This window comes from Euprymna scolopes, chromosome 14 (assembly GCF_053919585.1).
Source record: "Euprymna scolopes isolate OS-2025 chromosome 14, ASM5391958v1, whole genome shotgun sequence".
Classification (NCBI taxonomy): Eukaryota; Metazoa; Mollusca; class Cephalopoda; order Sepiida; family Sepiolidae; genus Euprymna; species Euprymna scolopes.
Genome location: NC_136495.1, coordinates 75,638,556 through 75,659,041, shown reverse-complemented (window position 1 = coordinate 75,659,041; position 20,486 = coordinate 75,638,556). Strand labels below are relative to the sequence as shown.

Genomic DNA, 20,486 nt, shown 5'->3' with positions numbered 1-20,486 from the left:
TGTGAGGATAATCGTTTAGAATCATCCTTTACAGAGAGTTTGTGAGGATAATCGTTTAGAATCATCCTTTACAGAGAGTTTGTGAGGATAATCGTTTAGAATTGATAGAGAAGTACATGTACATTATTTTTCCAATGTAATTTTCAAAGACGAAATTCGTGCTACCCTAGTTGAAACCGATCAACATTCTTCATTGTAGATATCTGACATAAACAACTTCATTTCTACACCTGGCCCACTATACAATTCAGGTCATTAGCTTTCCAATGCCTACAGGAGAGAATTGAATGCCTACAAGAAAGAACTTGAATGCCTACTAAATACTATCCTTGAGAGCCTAGGATTTCGTTGTACAGAGGTTTGTCAGGACAAAAAGTCCCTGAAAGTAAACCCTGACTTAACATTCTAAATAATATGGCATTCCCATAAGTACAAATAAGATCTTGCTATTATCAATCTACACTGGCTTTTACGAGGAATGGTGCACCTTCTTCAAGTGATATTGACTCGGATAACAGCACAAAGCTGAATAATCTACTAGACTAGATGAATTCTTCTCCTGGAATCCAGTAAGATCAAGAGACCACAAGAAAGACATATAACATATTCAAATAGTCAGTTGGGGAGATGAAAATTATGTTCCCAAATTCGTTACTGACTCAGTGTTTGAGAGGTAAAGGAGAACTTTAATGGAATATTCGAATGTCTATGTATCTCATATAGAGATTAAGTGTTAGCCCCAAGAAAGGGGTCCCTTGATTTTTGAGAACTTTGACTAAAGCAAAATAAAACGCCCAAGTGGATAGAGAAAAACGATTCGTATGAGCATGATAATAGCTAAATTAAGCCTGAGCCTAGTGTTATCACATACACAAAGAGATGCTATGAAAAAACAGCAAACAAATATAAAGGCTGTAGGGCTCAGAAGAAAGATAAAAGTGGCATGATCAGTGAGGGTTGTTTTGGTAGCCAACATAGACGACCCGGTTGACATCTTATGAACATTAATCTTATTTTAGGTAACAGAATGCAAGGGACCAAATAATGGTAAATAAATATGATCAGCACAAACCAAAAATCATGCAAAGGAAGAAATGATTGATAAACAACAACTCAGACTCGTAATAGTGCAATATTCCAAGTTTCATTTATGTCTTATGAAAGATCATCCTCATTTATGCAATTGATTTTTCTAAATACCATGTATGTGAGGAGCGTTCCAAAAGTAATGCCTCCTATTTTTTTTATTTCTGCCAAATGGATCAGAGGAGATTGCAAATTGCATTGTTATGATGACTGAACTTATGCATTCCTGTCCTGAAAGTTTCAGCTCTCTGTTTCAGATATTGACGATTTGAGACGCTAAGGAAGCAACCCCAATTTTGGATGTGTGTCAGAACCAGATTCGTTACTGAATTCCTGGTAAAACTGCATTGAAAATGGTGATGGCTATATCGAAAAATAAATTCTTGAGCACAAAAGATTGCTCATTTTAATGGTGCCACTTCTGTCGTTGTAGCTCTTCAACTTTTTGAGTTAAAAAAGTAAGAGATTTTACTTTTGGAATGATCATTGTGTATATATATATATATATATATATATATATATATATATATATATATATATATATATATATATATGAATATCATTTTGCTAACTACTTTCTTTGGAGAATAAGAGCCATTCTTTGAAACTCCATGGAATAAAGAAGATGTTAACTTTTCCACTTGTATTCCTTATCGAATGATAAATTGTAAATTCTAATTTACAGAGTTGAAATTGAATTTCTCATATAACATTGTTCTCTCTAACTGATCGTCATGTCGGCAAGCTCTCAATACACGGCACCAAACAAAGATGCCAGGTCGGCCAGCTTGCTTTTAAAGAGAGGAAAAGAGTTGCATGCTTATCAAGTGTAACGTTCTTTCTTTTTTCTTCTCTTTGCTTCTTATCCCCGTTCCTGCTGATCTTTGTGCCTATATAGGCATTCCATTCCATGACGTCATGCTCACATCATGGCTTAAAATACTGATTCGGCATGTGAGTCGTCATTTAATGGCTGAGCCAGACTATGTTATATATATACACACATATATGTGCCTGTGTGAGCATGTGCTTATATAATATAGTTATCTACATACATGCGTTTCATCATCTCTAACACTTATCAGGAGGACCAAGCATAGCGGAATTTGAAATAAGAACCTTAGTGACTGATAACTCAACTACAAACCTTCTAGTGGTAGTAAGAGAATAGTATCACATTATAAATGGTGTTAGTCATTAATTTTATTTATTTATGATACTGATAACTGAAAGTATTCAATTATTTTTATGGGATCAACATGCTTAAATGCTAAGTATAGGATTGGTGAATCGTTTATCGTTATTTTCATGGCAAGTGCTCATCTGAGCTCCAATCAATGATCCCCCCTTATCAAAGTTTCATGAAAAACACTCGTCTAGCTGAAACCACTATCAATAATTTCCCCTTACTCTTTATCTGAGCCTAAACCTAAATGTAGATTCCATGAACAAGGCTTCTTTCTTAGAACTGCATGCCTGTTGAACTCTGTTCCGCTTCCCTGCTTTCTAGCTGACTACAATATGGTCGTCATTAAGTCCAATGTAAACAAGTTCTTAATGAGCCATTCTTTTAAGTAATCCAATTTACCAAATTTCCACTACTAACAATTACTAACAATTACTACAATATTGTCCCATTGACTACCATACGCTCATTAATCCTTATCCTTGAGTGGCCTACAGGCCTTGATAAGTGGTGACCCCTTTGTAAAAAGAACACAACAAGTTTCTTTCACAAGTATTTAAAACTGTTAATTAGAAGTTATGTAAATCACATAAACGTTAATGACTCAAAGAATGCTGAACCAACTTTTACCAAATTTTAACTGTTTTATATCCGCACTTATTCAACTCTCTAACTAAAAATGTAGCCACTTTTAACAGTTATTATTTTTGAAATTTGGTATTTGTGAATATGGTCTACCTAAAGTTATTATGCAAATTAAAATAATTAGTTTTCTCATGAGCTCATGTAAGTTTAAAAGGATTACAGGAAAGAAGATAATGGAATGATCACGATCTGAATTCAATCAAAAATCTATGGTCAAGTGTGAAGATGAAATTACATGAAGGTGGCAAACAGCATAACTACAAACAGATCATTTAAAACGACTAGTTTGGAAACTGAATTGACTGAAATAAAAAGTTTGACAAACTCGAAGGATAATAAGTTGTTGACTCTTAATGCAGAAAAGGATCTCTACGTAAGCTAAACTGTTTTTGTGCTATAGATGATAGTTTTGATGATTTTGGTTTTTTATTGAAGTAAATAACTGAAGACAATAGGTTTTTTAATAATCTCTATCTATCTATTATTTATTTATTTTAAATAATTAATTAAAACTTACAGACACAAATCATCAGTGCAGGAAGTGACGATTGCTACTAATCTGGAGGTTCGAACCCAGCTACAAAACTTCATTTGCTAGCAACGTTACTCCTAACCCACCATCAATCGCCATAAGGATTAAGGGAAATTAACTATAAATGCCAAATACGGGCACAGCATAAAGACAGTCAATCATGTTCAAACAACTGGAAATCGTGAACTTACACAAGGCTAGCCGACCACCTTTGTATGCCATATATATATATATATATATATATATATATATATATATATATATATATATATATATATATATATATATTAGCTCAAACTCTCCAGTTATAGACACCTCAAAATTTATTGAAATCAAATATTTTCTATCTATATAAAAGCCAAGTACGTCCAAGGATGGAATACTGTTGCCATATCTGGGCAGGAGCTGCTAAAAACAGCCTATCCTGCCTTGACAGAGTACAAAATAGACTTCGTGGCTTAGTGGGGGATGCCCTTTTCTCTATCCTGCAACCTCTCTCCCACAGAAGAGACGTTGCGAGCCTATCCTTGTTTTGTCGTTATTTCCATGGCAGGTGCTCATCTGAACTCCAATCTCTGGGCCCCCCCCCTCGCCAATCTTTCACGAAAAACACCCGTCTAGCTGAATCCACTGTGAAAAATTTCCCCCACTCTATATCTGTGCCTAAATCAAAACGCGGATTCCATGAACAAAGCTTCTTTCTTAGAACTGCACGCCTGTGGAACTCTGTTCCGTCTGCCTGCTTCCCACCGGACTACAACTTGGATGTCTTCAAGTCCAATGTTAACAAATTCCTAATGAACCGCCTCCTTAAGTAAACACTTCATCAAATCTCCACACTAACGTAATGTACTTGCAATAACCCTTATCCCTGAGTGGCTTCCGGCCCTTGATAAGTGGTGATCACTGTGTAAAAAAAAATATATATATATATTTTAAAACCACATCAATGATAAACAAGGAATATTGCCAATGATTTTATCAACGTGTTGAGATGTTACGTTAACGACATGAAGTGACAACTTGGGTTTTTCTAAGTTCACATCCAATTCGATCTACAAAAATCACTTTCAGTTAGGGATGTTGGCCACATTTACGTGGTCCCAGAAAGATCACGTAAATGTAGCCAAAGATCATTTTCAAGACAAAATTACAGAGTTTTTATTTTTATATTAAAGGCTTTTCATCTACTACTATCGGGGGGGGGGGCGCCCGGCTTGTCCCGGTCGTTAAATATGCTTGAATATATTTTAATTCGTTCAGATTTCGTATATATTACTAGCGCGCGGGGAAAGGGGCACTCGACTTTGCCCGGTCGTAAAATACACTGAAATATGATATTTTAATATGTCAAGATTTTGTATATATTATGATTAGGTCTGTGACAACAGCATATTCTTGTCATTTTTTTGACTCTTGAGTATATATCCGTTAATATCTTATATGTTTGTATATAGAATGATGTGGTTCTCTCATTTGATTGTGTCTTACTGTGTCAGATATATACTTGAGAGTCAAAACAATGAAAAGAATATGCTGTTGTCACAGCCCTAATTATGATAGAGTTGTAATTTCAAAAATTAAAAAAAAAGTATTTGGGTACCATCAGCTAAAATCGAAACTGAAACTGTAGCATTCAAAGCTAGTAACGTTACCACTGTATCAACGTGACACGCATATGAACCGATTAAAAATAAACTAAGATGAATGTACAAAATGTATAACGATTTTTTAAATTTTGATCCATTTTTGACCCCTTAAAAATCTATTTAACCGACTAAAGACCTATAAAAGAATGGTCCATAAAAATCCAATCATTTGAGGCCCTTAACGCCACTCTGCGACTTTTAGTTTCAGAGAGTTTGAAAATATGAAAACAGACAAACAGACATACAACCTTTTATATATGAGATTACTAAAGAGAAGTGTTGTGTTGGAATCATAATGATTCGATTTCCTTAGTTGTCGTTCATTTGCTACAATAACTACATATTCTCTTGGAAACGATTAATCCTATTATAGCTCTGTTTCTTCATTTTTCTTGGTCAATGTGGTTGTCACGGACTGGCAACCTGGGTGTTCTAAGTTCGAATCCAGTTCGTTTCACAAAGATCATTTTCATTTAGAGATGTTGGCAACCTTCTTGTGGTTCCTCTGGTAAGTACTCAGTGTCTTTCTAGAAAGAATTCTGACTAGAAAAATATCAGGGAAACCAATGGTAACAATAAAATCTTCGGATTCATACGATAGGTTGATGATCAGCATGTTTGGCTATCAAAAGAAGATGAACGACTCAAACTAATAATTAGATCTACGTTTGTAATTATTCCTACTGTAAAAGCTATTTAATTGATTATTTAATTGATTATTTAATTGATTATTAAATTGAGAAATGTATGAAATTTTAGGATTTGACGTCATGTTTGCTTTGCATTTCTTTTGAAGATATAAAAAAACATTGTTGATCAATATAAACATTTTTTCTAAAAACAACTTTTAATGTTGCAACTTTTTTTTTATCGTACATTATGGAATAGATTTGTTTTCTTGTTAATCTTTAGATATCCAGTTTGTCTATAAAATTATAGACAAACTGGACATCTAAAACTTCCAACTTTCTCCCAGAAATTATATATAAGCTAGCAGAGACGCTCGACCTTGTTCGATCGTAAAGTACGTTTGGATATAATATTTTAATTTGAGCAGATTTCATATATATTATTATAGTGTCAGTTCTCTATCGGTTATTATATATTACATTGTACCCGATACATAGTAGTGATTTCAAAAGTTAAAAGAATTATGATTGAGTGCCATCAGCTAGAACTGAAACCAAATCAAATCAAAAAAGAATTATTGGTAAAATTATTTATTACAAAATTCAAGCAAGCAAGGACGCCCGGACAATCCAGAGTTTTATAATTATCAAAATATTGATAATTTCTCAGTGAAAGTTGAAATTTTGTTGTTAAATTTTACTTTTAGATAAATTGTAAGTAAATATTAAAGATAAGCGACTTTGGATGAATTGAACGAAGAAATTTTTTCTAAAATTTTTCTAATTTTTTAAAGATATTTTACAAGAGTGTCACCACTTATAAAGGCCTGAAGGCCACTCGAATATAAGGGTTAATAAGTGTACAGTGGTCCCGCAGACAACAGCGTAGTAATCGTTAGAGGTGGAAATTGGGTAGAATTTAATTATTTAAGAGGATGGCTCAACAAGAAATTGTTTACATTGGACTTGATGATCATCACGTTATCATCAGCTGGAAAGCATGCCAGCAGAACAGGCGGACAGTTATAGGAAAGAAGCTTTGCTCATGGAATTTTAGTTTAGATTTAAGCATAGAGAGTAGGGGAAATTGTTGATAGTGGCTGTAGAAGATGAGTGATTTTTTGTGAATGTTTTGCAGGTGGGGGTGGGGCATAGATTAAAGCTCAGATGAGCACTTGCAATGAAAATAAAGGTAGAGCAGAGGCAGGTTCGCAGCGTCTCTTCTGTGGGGAAAGAGGTTGCAAAGAGGAGAAAGAGGCATTACCTACTAGGTTTCGAAGCTGGGGTTTAACTCTGTCAAGGCAGAATATGACGTTCTGAGCAGTTCCTCTCCAGATGTGACACGAGTACTCTAATTTAGGATGTATTTAGTTCTTATACAGGTAGCGGATTGCGTCAAGAGTGAGATAACTTCTGAAGCGGTAGAATGATGCACCTATTTTTCCAGCAACAGATTTGATGTAAAGCTTCCATTTCAGGTCAGAAGCAAAGGGATGTTTATGCTGGGAATTTCTACAACCTAAAATTTGAAGTTGATCATTTAGATATTATTTGTCAGTTATTTCTTTATTTATATATGTATTAGTGTTGGAACGATTCTAATATTTTTCCTGATTCCGATACAATTACCGATTCCGATACAATTACTGATTCTGATTCTTATAAATCTCTAAATATTTAACTATGAAGTTGTTATATTTTTCCAATTACTGTAAAAACACATATATTTTCTCAAACGTAAAAAAGACACTTGTGAAGGGGATGATCTATAGATTTTAGTTTTACTATTAGTTTAAAATCAATAAATTTTTATCATTTTATCATTAATACCAGAAGTGGAAAAATTTGTTTTAAATACAATCAAATAAAAAACGACCATGAAAAGAATCGTTTTTGGCATCGGAAATAGTCACAATTTGCACTTTTATAAATTTTACAAATTTTTGCACTTTTATTGCAATTTAAAAACATTATCTTTCATCTAGCAATTAATGATATAGATATAAGATTTTCAATGATTTTTTTTAAAAAGTCAAACAAAATGTACATTACATAAAATAAATCCAAGGTAATTTTTTGATTCAATTTAAAATAAATTTTTATATCTTGCTTTGTAAAATTTATAAAAGTGCACTTTGAAGATAAATAAATTTCAAATTGAATCTTGTACCTTTATTTTTAAAGCCTATAGTAAAAACATTTTGTTTAACAGTTTTCATGCCTTGGATGAAATGTTTTTCTAACTTGTAGATGTACTTACTAAATACATATAACCTGGTTAATGTATAACTATGCATCTCTAATCGTTAATGAGACACATCTTAAATTTTTTTATATATACTCTTATACGCAAGTAATGTTATTGTAATATACCTATATCTATTTGAGAACCTCTTCATAAAATATATTAGTTTTCTATAACTTTAAATTCCCCTTAACGGTGTATATATCCCTATCTGTTAGTCTGTTATAACCTTTCCGTTAGGTTCAATATTTTGTTAAATTCCCTGGAAAAAATATATAATTTATAAGATATTGTATTAATTTTAAACTTTTTAATATAAAAAATTAAACCTTGAATGAATCTTTCTATATAAATACATTTTAAATTTTAATCTTTAATTCTGTCATATCATTTTCATTAATTAAATTTATAAAATGAATGTTAACAAATTAACCAAATTTTAGTATCAGGCATAAAATAACTGAATATTGACATAATTAAATATTAAAAATAATTCTTTACAATAATTAAATATTAATATAATTGGATACTAAATCTATTTCAGTCCAGTTCGTATGTAAACATTGTTTTCAATAATTAAAATCATGAATTGAAAAAAATTGAGTTTATTAATCTAGTCTAGCTGAGAATTGAATATGTGTAACCAACTTTTGACCTGCAAATGCATCCTCTTTTTCTTTTTTCTTTTCCTTTCTCTTCCTCTTTTTCTTATATTTCTCTCTTTTAAATCTCATAGCTTAAACTATTAACCTCCACACCTACGCTTTTAGTAACCTCCGCCCCTCCTTTTTTGTACATCTCTTAACGTTCATCCTCCGGTATCCAATGTCATTGCTCTAAACTCTTTCTCTCTCCATTACAGCAGTTGGGCCTTAAATTGAAATTTTAAATAAATAAACTTGACAGTTTTTGGTTTTGTAATTGAAAACTTGGCTCCCAATGTAGCTGGAAGTATAAGTCACCCGAATTTAGTCATGTTTTGATCGAAATGATAGCTTGGATGTCGTCGTGACATAATGTAATTTGTTTACTTAAAGTATATATATATATATATATATATATATATATATATATATATATATATATATATAGTCATCCACATACAGTACTGTTTCACTGTATCACAGCTCATCAGTGCGGCTAGACAGGCAACTACCTCAAGCCAGGATTGAAACCTGACCGCCCATACGACAGTCAAGGCTTCAAACCATTATGCTAATCGGCAGCTGCTGTGCGGGTAGTGAATTAACAATGTTTTGACATCAGCCGAATTTATGTCGACAGTACTCAATACATAAGTAGAGCTAGGTAGTAAGTTTTGAAAATATATTGCAATTAAGCTATATGGGATTTTTCACGTTTCATCCTCGTGAACGCATACCTATCGACTATGATAAATGGGCGTGTGAGTAACAAAGAGTAACAAAGAATCTGATTGGCTAACTAGCAAAGCTAGTGCCGCGAGAATATATAAAAACACAAAGCAACATTGAGTCCATGCAATAGACTGATGAGTACTCACAAAGCTGAAACGCAGAAAATTCTGTGTAGCTTAATTGCTATATATATATATATATATATTTTCTAAACTTACTATATATATATATATATATATATATATATATATATATATATATATATATATATATATATGAGAGAGAGAGAAAGTTGATAAGTTAAATTAAAGCTATCTCCAAGTTTGTATTAAGTGTACATTATTCCCCAAATTAAGCATTGAACGGAAATGTCGGTTTAAAAATTAAAAGTTCCGAAATTAGAAATATGTGGCAAGATGTAACGTTATGGGAGGAAGTAATGAAGGAAAGGTGGAGAGAGAAATAAACCTTGGGATCATCAGGCACAAGTTTTGAGTCCTCTTCACCATACAGATATTGGAAAGAAGAGACTTAGTTCATCTTTATGCACTTGTTGCAAGAAGTAAATTAAATATCAAAGCAATTAATGAAGTTAATTCGTGTTCTTTTAATTGTTTTTATTAATTTAACGACCAAGAAGAAAAGGGAGAAGAAAAGTTCAACATCTCTGTAACTGCCACATCACCACTACGACTGCCATCTTTATCTTTACAACTAGGCGTCATCAGCTACTTCGGAGAAACGAATGCAGTTAGTGCTGAAAATAAAAAAGATGACTAGTAATCTGTGGAAATCGATCTCCTACACTATGAAATATCTCTTTCTTCTTTCTTTCACTCGTCAGCTAGGGATTAAATAGTAATATTACTAGTGGTGATATTCCCTTTTGTTAGTAATGGACCATTCGGTCATGTTGATATCTCTCTTTATTATTAGACTTGATTGTTAATAAACAGAAAGGGAAATGACATAAAATAAAAGCAGAAGGGTCAAATAACATGCAGTAAGAGACAGAGTGAAAGTGAATAAAGCTTAGTAAGAGATAGATCATTTGGTGAGTTAATTGCAAACTACAACTAACAATTAAAATGGAATTTTTTTCAAGCATTATTCAATCTCAAAACTAAAGAATATTTTAACATATATTTTTATGATTAAAATAGATAGGAAAACACTCTTATGGAAGTAAACGTTAATTAATTTTAGTAGGATTATATGATGGACTCTCCCGTCGATTTCGACATATGAACTTTCGCCACAACAACTAAGTTGCTCGGAAATCCACACAAATGATTTGTTTATAGTGGTAAAGTCTTTGTGTAGAACCATCCAAACTTTTTGATATTACTGCTTACCTTTGTCGGTGCAGATGACTGCCACGGGACAGAGTATACAGTAAACTGCAGATTTTTACATCAGAGTTTCCTTCTCCTAGATACATGTCTTAATGAAGACTGGGGGGGGGGCATGTCTCCCAGTGGATTAATGCGCCCTCTGATACCAACCTGGAAATTTCTACGACTTGGCGTGGTACATACAGCATCTAGACTTCCCAAATGGTCAACCAACTGGTACTGGCCAGGCTCAACGTTGCTTAACTTTAGTGATCTGACGAGAACCTGTGTGCCAACGTGATTGTGCCCTATATATATATATATATATATATATATATATATATATATATATATATATATATATATATATATATATATATAATAAATGAAGCTGATAAAGATATAGTCTTTAACGAAACAAACCTTTAAAGATAATAAAAGCTCTCTCGAATGTTGTATTCCAAATGTTCTATTGTGTTTGGTTTCTTAGTGTAGACATGGGACTTTACATATCTCTAAAGAAAATAATCTAATGGGGTTAAATTGTTAGAATGAGGAAGCCATTTCATCAAATTATTCTTTCATCAAATGTTTCTGGCATTGATCGTATCGTGTACTGTGTGGCATGTGGCTTCGTCCTGCCAAAACTACATCATGAATTGTCAAACCAAAATGAACCGAAAATAACCGATAATTGCTAAATATGCAATTAAAAGGAAAATAGAGTTGTTAATTTAAAGTTCGACACCTAAAAACAACCTCTCTCCCTCCCTCTCTCTCTCTCTCTCTCTCTATATATATATATATATATATATATATATATATATATATATATATATAAGTGAACGTGTGTGTATGTGTGTCTGTCTGTGTACATTTCCCTACGCAATAACTCTGTCAATTTTTAGTCTACAGACTCGAAATTTTATATACAGTGTACTGAGATTTGGGAAAATCTATGTGATCGGTTTTCGGTCAGAAATTTGGCTGTTAAGGGGTCCAAGTTCAACAATTTGACCTTTGAGAACTTTACCTAACTCCTCCGACAATTTTGGGTGTAAACACTTGAAATTTTATATATAGGTTCCTTGGACATGGATCTAACTTAATAACTCGATTTGAGCCCAAAAGAATAAATTTTAAGGGGTCATAATAGGGGTCAAAGTTAAAAAACTGGACCGTTTTTTTTTTTTTTTTTTTTGCTCAGCATACACCTCCAAACACTCGGGCAACGCCAAGCACCCATGCTAGTATATATATATATATATATATATATATATATATATATATATATATATATATATATAAATGAACGTGTCTGTGTGTCTGTCTGTCTTTGTACATTTCCCTACGCAATAACTCTGTCAATTTTTAGTCTACAAACTCAAAATTTGATATACAGGGTACTGAGATTTGGGAAAATCTATGTGATCGGTTTTCGGCCAGAAATTTGGCTGTGAAGGGGTCAAAGTTCAACGATTTGACATTTGAGAACTCTACCAAACCCCTCCGACAATTTTGGGTCTAAACACTTGACATTTTATATATAGGTACATTGGACATGGATCTAACTTAATAATTTAATTTGAGCCCAAAACAATAATTTTTAAGGGATCATAGGAGGGGTTAAAGTTAAAAAAATTGACCCTTTTTTTTTTCTTCTTTTTTTTTGCTCGGCATTCACCTCCAAACACCCGGGCAGCGCCGGTCACCCATGCTAGTATATCTATAAAAGTGAACGTGTGTGTGTGCGTGTGTGTGCCTGTGTCTGTCTGTGTACATTTCCCTACGCAATAACTCTGTCAATTTTCAGTCTACTGACTCGAAATTTGATATACAGGGTACTGAGATTTGGGAAAATGTATGTGATCGGTTTTCGGACAGAAATTTGGCTGTTAAGGGGTCCAAGTTCAACAATTTGACCTTTGAGAACTCTACCAAACTCCTCTGCCAATTTTGGGTCTAAACACTTGAAATTTTATATATAGGTTCTTTGGACATGGATCTAACTTAATAACTCGATTTGAGCCCAAAACAATAATTTTTAAGGGGTCATAATAGGGGTCAAATTAAAAAAAATTGACTGCTTTTTTTTCTCAACAGACACCTCCAAACACCAGGGCTACGCCGGGCTGAAATGCTCATATATATATATATATATATATATATATATATATATATATATATATATATGATTAGAAAAATTGGATTTACATTCTGTAAATTAAAATTTACAACAAATTTATTTTTCGACAAAGATAAAAAAAATTAAAAAATTTTCCTTGTTTCATTAGGTTGCAAGGAATGGCTCATATCTTCAGAGGAAACGTAGTTAGTTAAATAACGTATATATATATATATATATATATATATATATATATATATATATGTTATTTAATATATATGTGTGTGAGTGTGTGTGTGTAATGTATTTTTATAATTATGTTTGTACATATATGTCAAATATCGTGTGTGTATATACATGTGCATATATCTATGTGTATGTTTATAGATAAATAGTGCATATACATTTATATTTGTATGTGTACATAATTATATTATATGCAAATATATAAATCATATGTATGTATATACATGTGAACATATCTATATGTGTGTGTATCCTTAAGTGTACGCATGTATGTCACATATATAAAATTTACTTTTATATTTAAATAGAGTAGTATGACGAACTCACCATAGCATCAATTGAAAAAATAGTTACACTTTGTATCTTTAGTCTTGTGAGCTGAGTGTCTAGTTTTTCTCTGTATCCGCAGATATGTGTATATGTCTATATCAAGTATCTATATATATGTATCTGTTTATATATTTGTGGGTGTATATGCTTATGTACGTGTATATGTTTGTATGTGTATGAGTAACTCTTAAAGTAATTAACCAATCATTATGAATTTTGAAACGCACCTGCTAGACATAAGAGTGGGTAATATGGACTATATGTAGTTTAATTTAGTAGCAAAGAGAGTATGGGAAGTCATTCGTGAAAATTCAGATATCTTCAAAATGCAGTTTCTTTGAAGTTTAATATGGGCATAAGTTCCTATTAAAAAATCAAATATTTCAGATTTGCATTAAATCTCATTGTCATCACACATCAAGTTTAGCCATTAATTTCCTAAATTTCAGTTTTTTTTAAGTTCCTTTAATCTAAAATGAACACATATCCAAGACAATGGTAGAAACACTAGAGGAAGACCTCCAGTCTGCAGTAGAATGGAGTTAAAAATGAATGGTTACGTTCAATGCTGTCAAGACTTAATCGTTTTCTTCAATAATTACAAGAAACCTTCTCAAGCACCAATAGCTATGGCTAAAGATACATTATTAGAAGTACTTTGTTCAAACTCCTCCGCTTAACGTTCATAGGGAACATAAGTTGGAACAGATACACCGAGAGCATTGCCAAGGCTGCTGCAAAGAAGGTGGCCTCTCTTTGCTGTGCTAGAAAGTTACTTATGCCTGAAAGTATCCTGTACCTCTACATGGCCACCATTCGCCCATATATGGAGTATTGTTGTCACATTTGAGCTGGCGCACTCCTGGGCAGGGTTCAAAAGAGAGTCGCCAACCTTATTATTATATTAATTAGTGAATCTATTTTGCCCTTAATTCATCAGAAGAAATAGCAACAATTAATCCATTAAAAGGAAATAAAGTGCGTTTTGACATGATTTAAAATCCGAAGCTGTAAATACCTTATATGTTTCATGATTTTAATCATGTCAAAACGCATTTTATTTTATTTTAATGGATTCATTGTTGCTATTTCTTCTGATGAGTTAAAGGCAAGATTTAGTAATTGATATAATAATTAAGTGATTGATTTTGTGCTACGAAACAGATACTGTCAAGAATTGTAAATGCCACCTTCAGCTGAATTAAAGGAATAAATTAACATGGACCACATCATGAACTTTGGAATATAGACTTTTGTCATTCATTCACTATATGTAATCACATTGAGCTTCTTAAATAAGTATATTTCCAAATATATATATATATATATATATATATATATATATATATATATATATATATATATATATATATATATAACTAATTGGAAGAGTATTCAAATCGATAAGAAAATAGCAAAAATTGAATTTAGCTAGCTCAGTAGTGCAATACTAGAGCTATGAATATTTTTTCATTTTTTCTTAATTTTTTCTACCATGAATACACACCTATTTTATTGTTCATTTAAAAATCGAAGGGTTTTATTGGCAACACTTGCATACAATTGTTTCATCTCATAGCTAGTATTTAAGTATATAATTGTTCTTGATTATAACTATATCAGCTAGAAATCTCATCAGTATAAAAAAGTGCATAAAAAATAAATTCTCAAAATCTTAACAGTTTACGAACAGCTCTTTACATCCGATATTCACAATTATGTTTTTGTTATACCCCCAACACACACTATGCACCATGAATGTTGGTGATTAACCATTATCAAGATATATATATATATATATATATATATATATATATATATATATATATATATATATATATATATATATATGTGTGTGTGTGTGTGTGTGTTTGTGCTGATTAAAATCATGCTTGTAATAAAAAGTAACGTTTTTGTTGAATTCTTAAATAACATGCAAGCAACATTTAGAAAGTTTCACGTACTGTATTTTTGATAAAATTATTTTAAAAAGAATAAAGTGTTATGATAGAAAATAAAAGTACAATTTGCTTATTTTTTCTTAACTTTTAAAATTTTCAAAAGAACTAAATTCCTTTCAGCACTTAAAAAAAAAACAATCTTTCTATTTTCTACCTCTGCAGACTCCTATTTTGAAGTTCTCGACCCCCCCCCCACGCGTCTCCTTTACATTCTTTAATTCCTCATCCTACTCTCCTTTCTTTATCTGTTTCTTACTTTCTCTCCACAACAATTTTAATCTGCGTCTTACTCCCCTCCTTCCTCTCTTTCTGATGCATCCATGTAATTCAGCATGTTTACATCCTGTCATAGTAAAGGGTGTTTTTTTTTTGTTTTTTTTTTTTTTAGAAGCTGCGAACATTAAATCGACAACTCTATTTTCTATAATTGCAAATTTGGCAACTATCGGTTATTTTGAGTTCAGCTTGGTTTGTCAATTCAATATGTGGTTTCAGCAGGATAAAGCCGCATGTCGCGCAGCATCCAATATGATGAATTTACTGGGACAAACATTTGATGATCGAATAATTTCATGAAATAGACCCGTCATCTGACCACCTCGTTCATGCGATTTAAGCCCATTAGATTATTTTCTTTGGGGATATGTATAGTCTCATATCTACCCTGATAAACTAGACACAATAGAAAACTTAGTAGACAACATTCGAAGCATTATTGCCAAAATACAGCCTAATTTTAATGTGTAGAGTTTAGAAATTTGATCTCTAAATGACGCTATATAAGCGGAAGCCATATGCTTGAAATGGTATTTAAATAATGAATGCTAAAAATTAATCTTTGTAATAAATCACATATTTGTATGATAAAAATATTTCTATGTGATTTATTTTAATTTAAAGTTCGCTGCCTTTAAAAAAACACCCTTTATAAATCTTTCCAAGTTCTGCCAAAAATTATAGGAAAGTTTTCATTCCATTTATCAAGTTCTTAATTAACAAACAGAAACTAATTCTTGGTATTTATGCACGGGGGGGGGGAGTGTTTTGTATCTATTCTGTACTTTCACCCAACAATTTAATAAACAAGACAATCCATAAAACTTGAATTTAACTTGAAAATGCTATAAAAGAAAAAGCATCACCGTACCTGCATAAGTACCTAATTTTTATATCGCAATCTTATCTAAAGTGTGTGCTTCTTTTATAAACATTTCATTCTCTCTAAATGTGACCTTAAGATTTCACATTTAAACATGGAAGAGATCTATGCAGCTTTGTTACTACTACCAAGCTTCTTATCTTTGATATATTCATACAAAAATGTCTGACTTTCTGATAAAAACAGCAACAACAAAATTAAAGCACTTTCATGACTTTCTGATATTCTACGCATTTCTACTTTTGAAAAACCTCAAATAATTAAAATATTTTCAATGTGATGCAGGAGAAAAAAACTGACTCTTCATCACTGCTGATTAATACTAACATTTTGTAAAAGAAATTGCAAAATCTATTTATAATGGAGATTTTGTATCAGTCTGTTTGAAGCTAAAACTCTGCTATTACTATCTTTCAATGCTCAATTCAGAGGGAGCTAGTGTAGTACCTGTTTTGTTATCATCGTGCCATCCTCTCAGGCATTACCTCCTTTTTTGTGGAAGGAGGGTAGTGCAGTACCTGTTCTATCGTCATACGATCTTTTCAGGCATTACTCCATTTTTTGGGGGGGAGGTAGTGTAGTACCTGTTCTGTTGTCATGATGCCATCTTCTCAAGCATTACCTCCTCCTTTTGTGGAGGGAGAGTAGTGTAGCACCTGTTCTGTCATAATACAATCCTCTCGGGCATTACCATATTTTTTTTGGGGGGGGTAGATAGTGCAGTACCTGTTCTGTTCTGTTGTCATGATGCCATCCTCTCAGGCATTACCCCCTCTTTTTGTGAAGTGGAATAACGTATACCTGTTCTGTTGTCAGAAGACCGTTCTCAAAAACTTACCTCTTCTTTTGGAGTGAGGTAGTGTAGTATGTTTGTTTGTTCTCATGCTATCCTCCCAGGCATTACCTCCATCTTTGGGGGAAACTTATAGTATATGCTAATATCAGTTTTTGAAAAGAAAATGTCCACATGTATTCAAGAACTATTTCAAGTAAAATTCATGTCTTAAAAATAAACCACTATTTTACAAATTTAGTTCATCTATTGTTAAAATCTGCATTTCCATTTTTAATACTAATTAGAATTAGATGTGTTTTAAGCATTGCATATAAAGCCTTATACAAGCCTAATTCTAACCCAACAAATTGTGTAAGTTTTCCAGTTTTAACCTTCAATTAATGACAAGAGTTTAAAGAATCAGCATTTTGACCCAAAGTTTATATATTTAAGATAGATAAATATTTGAATCAAAGTTAGGTTCTAATATTGCTTACATGATAAAATTAGTCTTACATAAAATAAATATCCATTAAAAACCTATAAAAATTGTGTTCTCGTATCGTTTGCAATAGTGGTATATTTTCTCATCTTAAATTGGTGACTTCTCCCCAATTTTTTGAAATTTTAATTAAGGAACTTGATCAAAGAACTTGCTAAAGTTACAGATGTAATTACTATTTGTTATTTTTTAGAGAAAAGGAGATCAGTGCTGTTAGATTTAAAGATTTTTCTCCAATGAAACCAATTGGGTTCTTTAGTTTTTTTGAAATTTTATTTCCTGAATTGAAATATTTCCTTAATTGAAATAATTATGTTACCAATCTTAAATTAAGACATATATTTTTTCAATATAGAATTTCTATTTGTGAAAACCTAACAATCTAATTACATCAAGTTTTATAAGGTTTTGCTTTTTTTCTTGAATTTTCTGATATTCATAAATTAAATTTGAACTTGAAATGTCTAAATTAAATTCAATTTTGATATTTATAAATTAAATTTAATTTTCGTATAAATTCAAATTAACCTTGACATTTATAAATTAAATTTAATTTTCAATATTTATAAATTAAATTGTTACACTAACATCTTAAAAATTAGTGTTCTATATTAATTAGGAAATTCAAAATTAAATGTCGATATTTTGTTTTTGAAAAGTAAAACACAGAAATATTTGTGTTTTTAAAATATGATAAAATCTTTTAATTTCTAAATTTTCAAAGAAAAAAAAGATTTCATTATCAGAAAAATAATGTAAAACATTTCACTTTAACATTATAAACACAACCAATTGTTCACATTAAACTGTCAATCAACTTATGAATTGGGGAAATAAGTTTTAGAGTTATTGACAAAGTAGGAAATATATTCTCTCAATCAAATCAACATTGTTTTAATTAGAGAAAATAAAACCAAAATGGATAATACTTTTTGTTGAATTTCAATAATATCATAATAATTAATTAATAAGTTTAAAAGTTCAAATAGATTTTATTTATTTTCCTTTTTATTAGATTTGAAATGGTACGAGGTTATTGTCAACTACACTTTGATAACAGTAAGATCATATATAACCACAAATTTTTACAAGGTTCTTTATTGTTTTTTTTTATTCAAAGGAAAATATTTTTTCTTTATCATTCAATTTAATTATTCGTTCAAAAGCAACTTCGCCTTATTTACAGCAAATTCAGTTGAAGAAACCAAAACCTGAATCAAATGCTGAAACTAAATTAACAAATAAATAAAAGAAGTTTAAGCATTAATTAAATTAAATTGGATATTTAAAATGACAACTTTTGGACACAATTTCCCAAATTGAAAATTATTAGAATTTTTTTAATAAATAATAAAAATGAAATTATGTTTGTTGATTAGAATTTTGTTTTTTCTCAGACAAGTGTAAAAATAAAATTTTGAACTTGAAAAAAAAAAATCCCGTTTCTTAAAAATATAATTAAGGTGTGTTTCAATGAAATGTAATGTATGTGCAAATGTTCCGTTAAAGAATTTTTATCGTTTTTCTTTAAGATCCCAAAATTTTAAGAATTAAAAAAAATCCAATTCCAGAGTATAAATTTGTTAGATGATTTCTGATATATATATATATATGTATGTTTTTTTTAAAAAATTTTAATCTTTTTCTTCCATTTCAATAATATGATACTAATTAAAAAAAAAAGTACAATTATGATTATTACATTACAAACAAAATGCATAAAAAAAAAAATAAATAAAAATAAACAATTTTTAGAAGGACCTACCGGCATGGTTCCTGTTATTTGACTATTTGCTCTCTATCTTTCTCCCACCTATGACTCCTTGACTGGTAAGGGCAGTGCAGAGCTACTTTCTCTCAATGTTTTCAAACTACTACTGATGCATTCAAAACAAGTCTCTTATATTTTTATACTATTACATTTGCTGTACTGTGTTCCTTTAGAAGAAAAAATAAGAAACAAATAAACAAATGTGTTAGCAGGGTCCCACGTGATCTAAAGTCTGCCTACTAATTTGTGCCAGTTGGCCAGCCAGTGTCCCTCTCCCTTCTATGGTACCACTAGCAGCAGTCTCAGAATAATCAGCAGGAGTGTGAAATCATGAACACTAGCCCACGAGATTTGGGCTTATCTACTATTTACCAAGGTTTAAATTATAAATATAATTAAATCACTGCACGCTTTTTTCCCCCTGCATCCTTATCCTCATCATCAGTGGGGTTATGGGAAATGATCATCTCAGTCGAAGAATTTGCTTGCAGTTGAATGAGACATTGTTTCACTAATTTTACTAGGTAAATTTTCTTCAAATTAAAAACACACTCACTTGCACACATACATATGAAATTACATTTTTATTTTTACCTTAAAAAATATCTTTCTTGGATGATTATCAGTCATGCAATCGGTTGCCATTTTTATAGAAAAAAAAAAGTCCATATAAAAAAGTTTTTCCATTTTTTTGTTTTTATTTTCCAAAGATTTATGATTAAAAAGATGACAAAAAAAGGAGATGACTGCTGTCAAATTGAAATATTTTTCTTCAAATGAAACCGGTTGCATTCCTTAATTATCTATTTTTATTTTCTTGAATTCGACTAATAATACTCGCGTCCATTACTTTCAGTCGCTTCTCAGCAAACTTAAGACATATCCTTAAATGGCTCACTTATTTTGTCCTTTAGACCTCATATTCCATGAGTAAT

The 20,486-nt window shown here is 31.3% G+C and overlaps 1 protein-coding gene across 2 annotated transcripts in view; it reads right to left on the bottom strand.

Moving 5' to 3' along the window:
• The window catches only part of LOC145293097 (troponin C), a 199,487-nt gene extending 179,573 nt beyond the window's left edge, over positions 1-19,914 (bottom strand). Inside the window, exon 1 of one of the 2 annotated variants that reach the window (XM_080139470.1) lies at positions 19,546-19,914. In XM_080139470.1, coding sequence (XP_079995596.1) covers positions 19,546-19,551 — 6 coding nt within the window. In that variant the 5' untranslated portion in view covers positions 19,552-19,914. The remainder of the gene's footprint in view (positions 1-19,545) is intronic. The other variant, XM_080139472.1, reaches the window with a different exon arrangement.
• Positions 19,915-20,486: the final 572 nt, after the last annotated feature.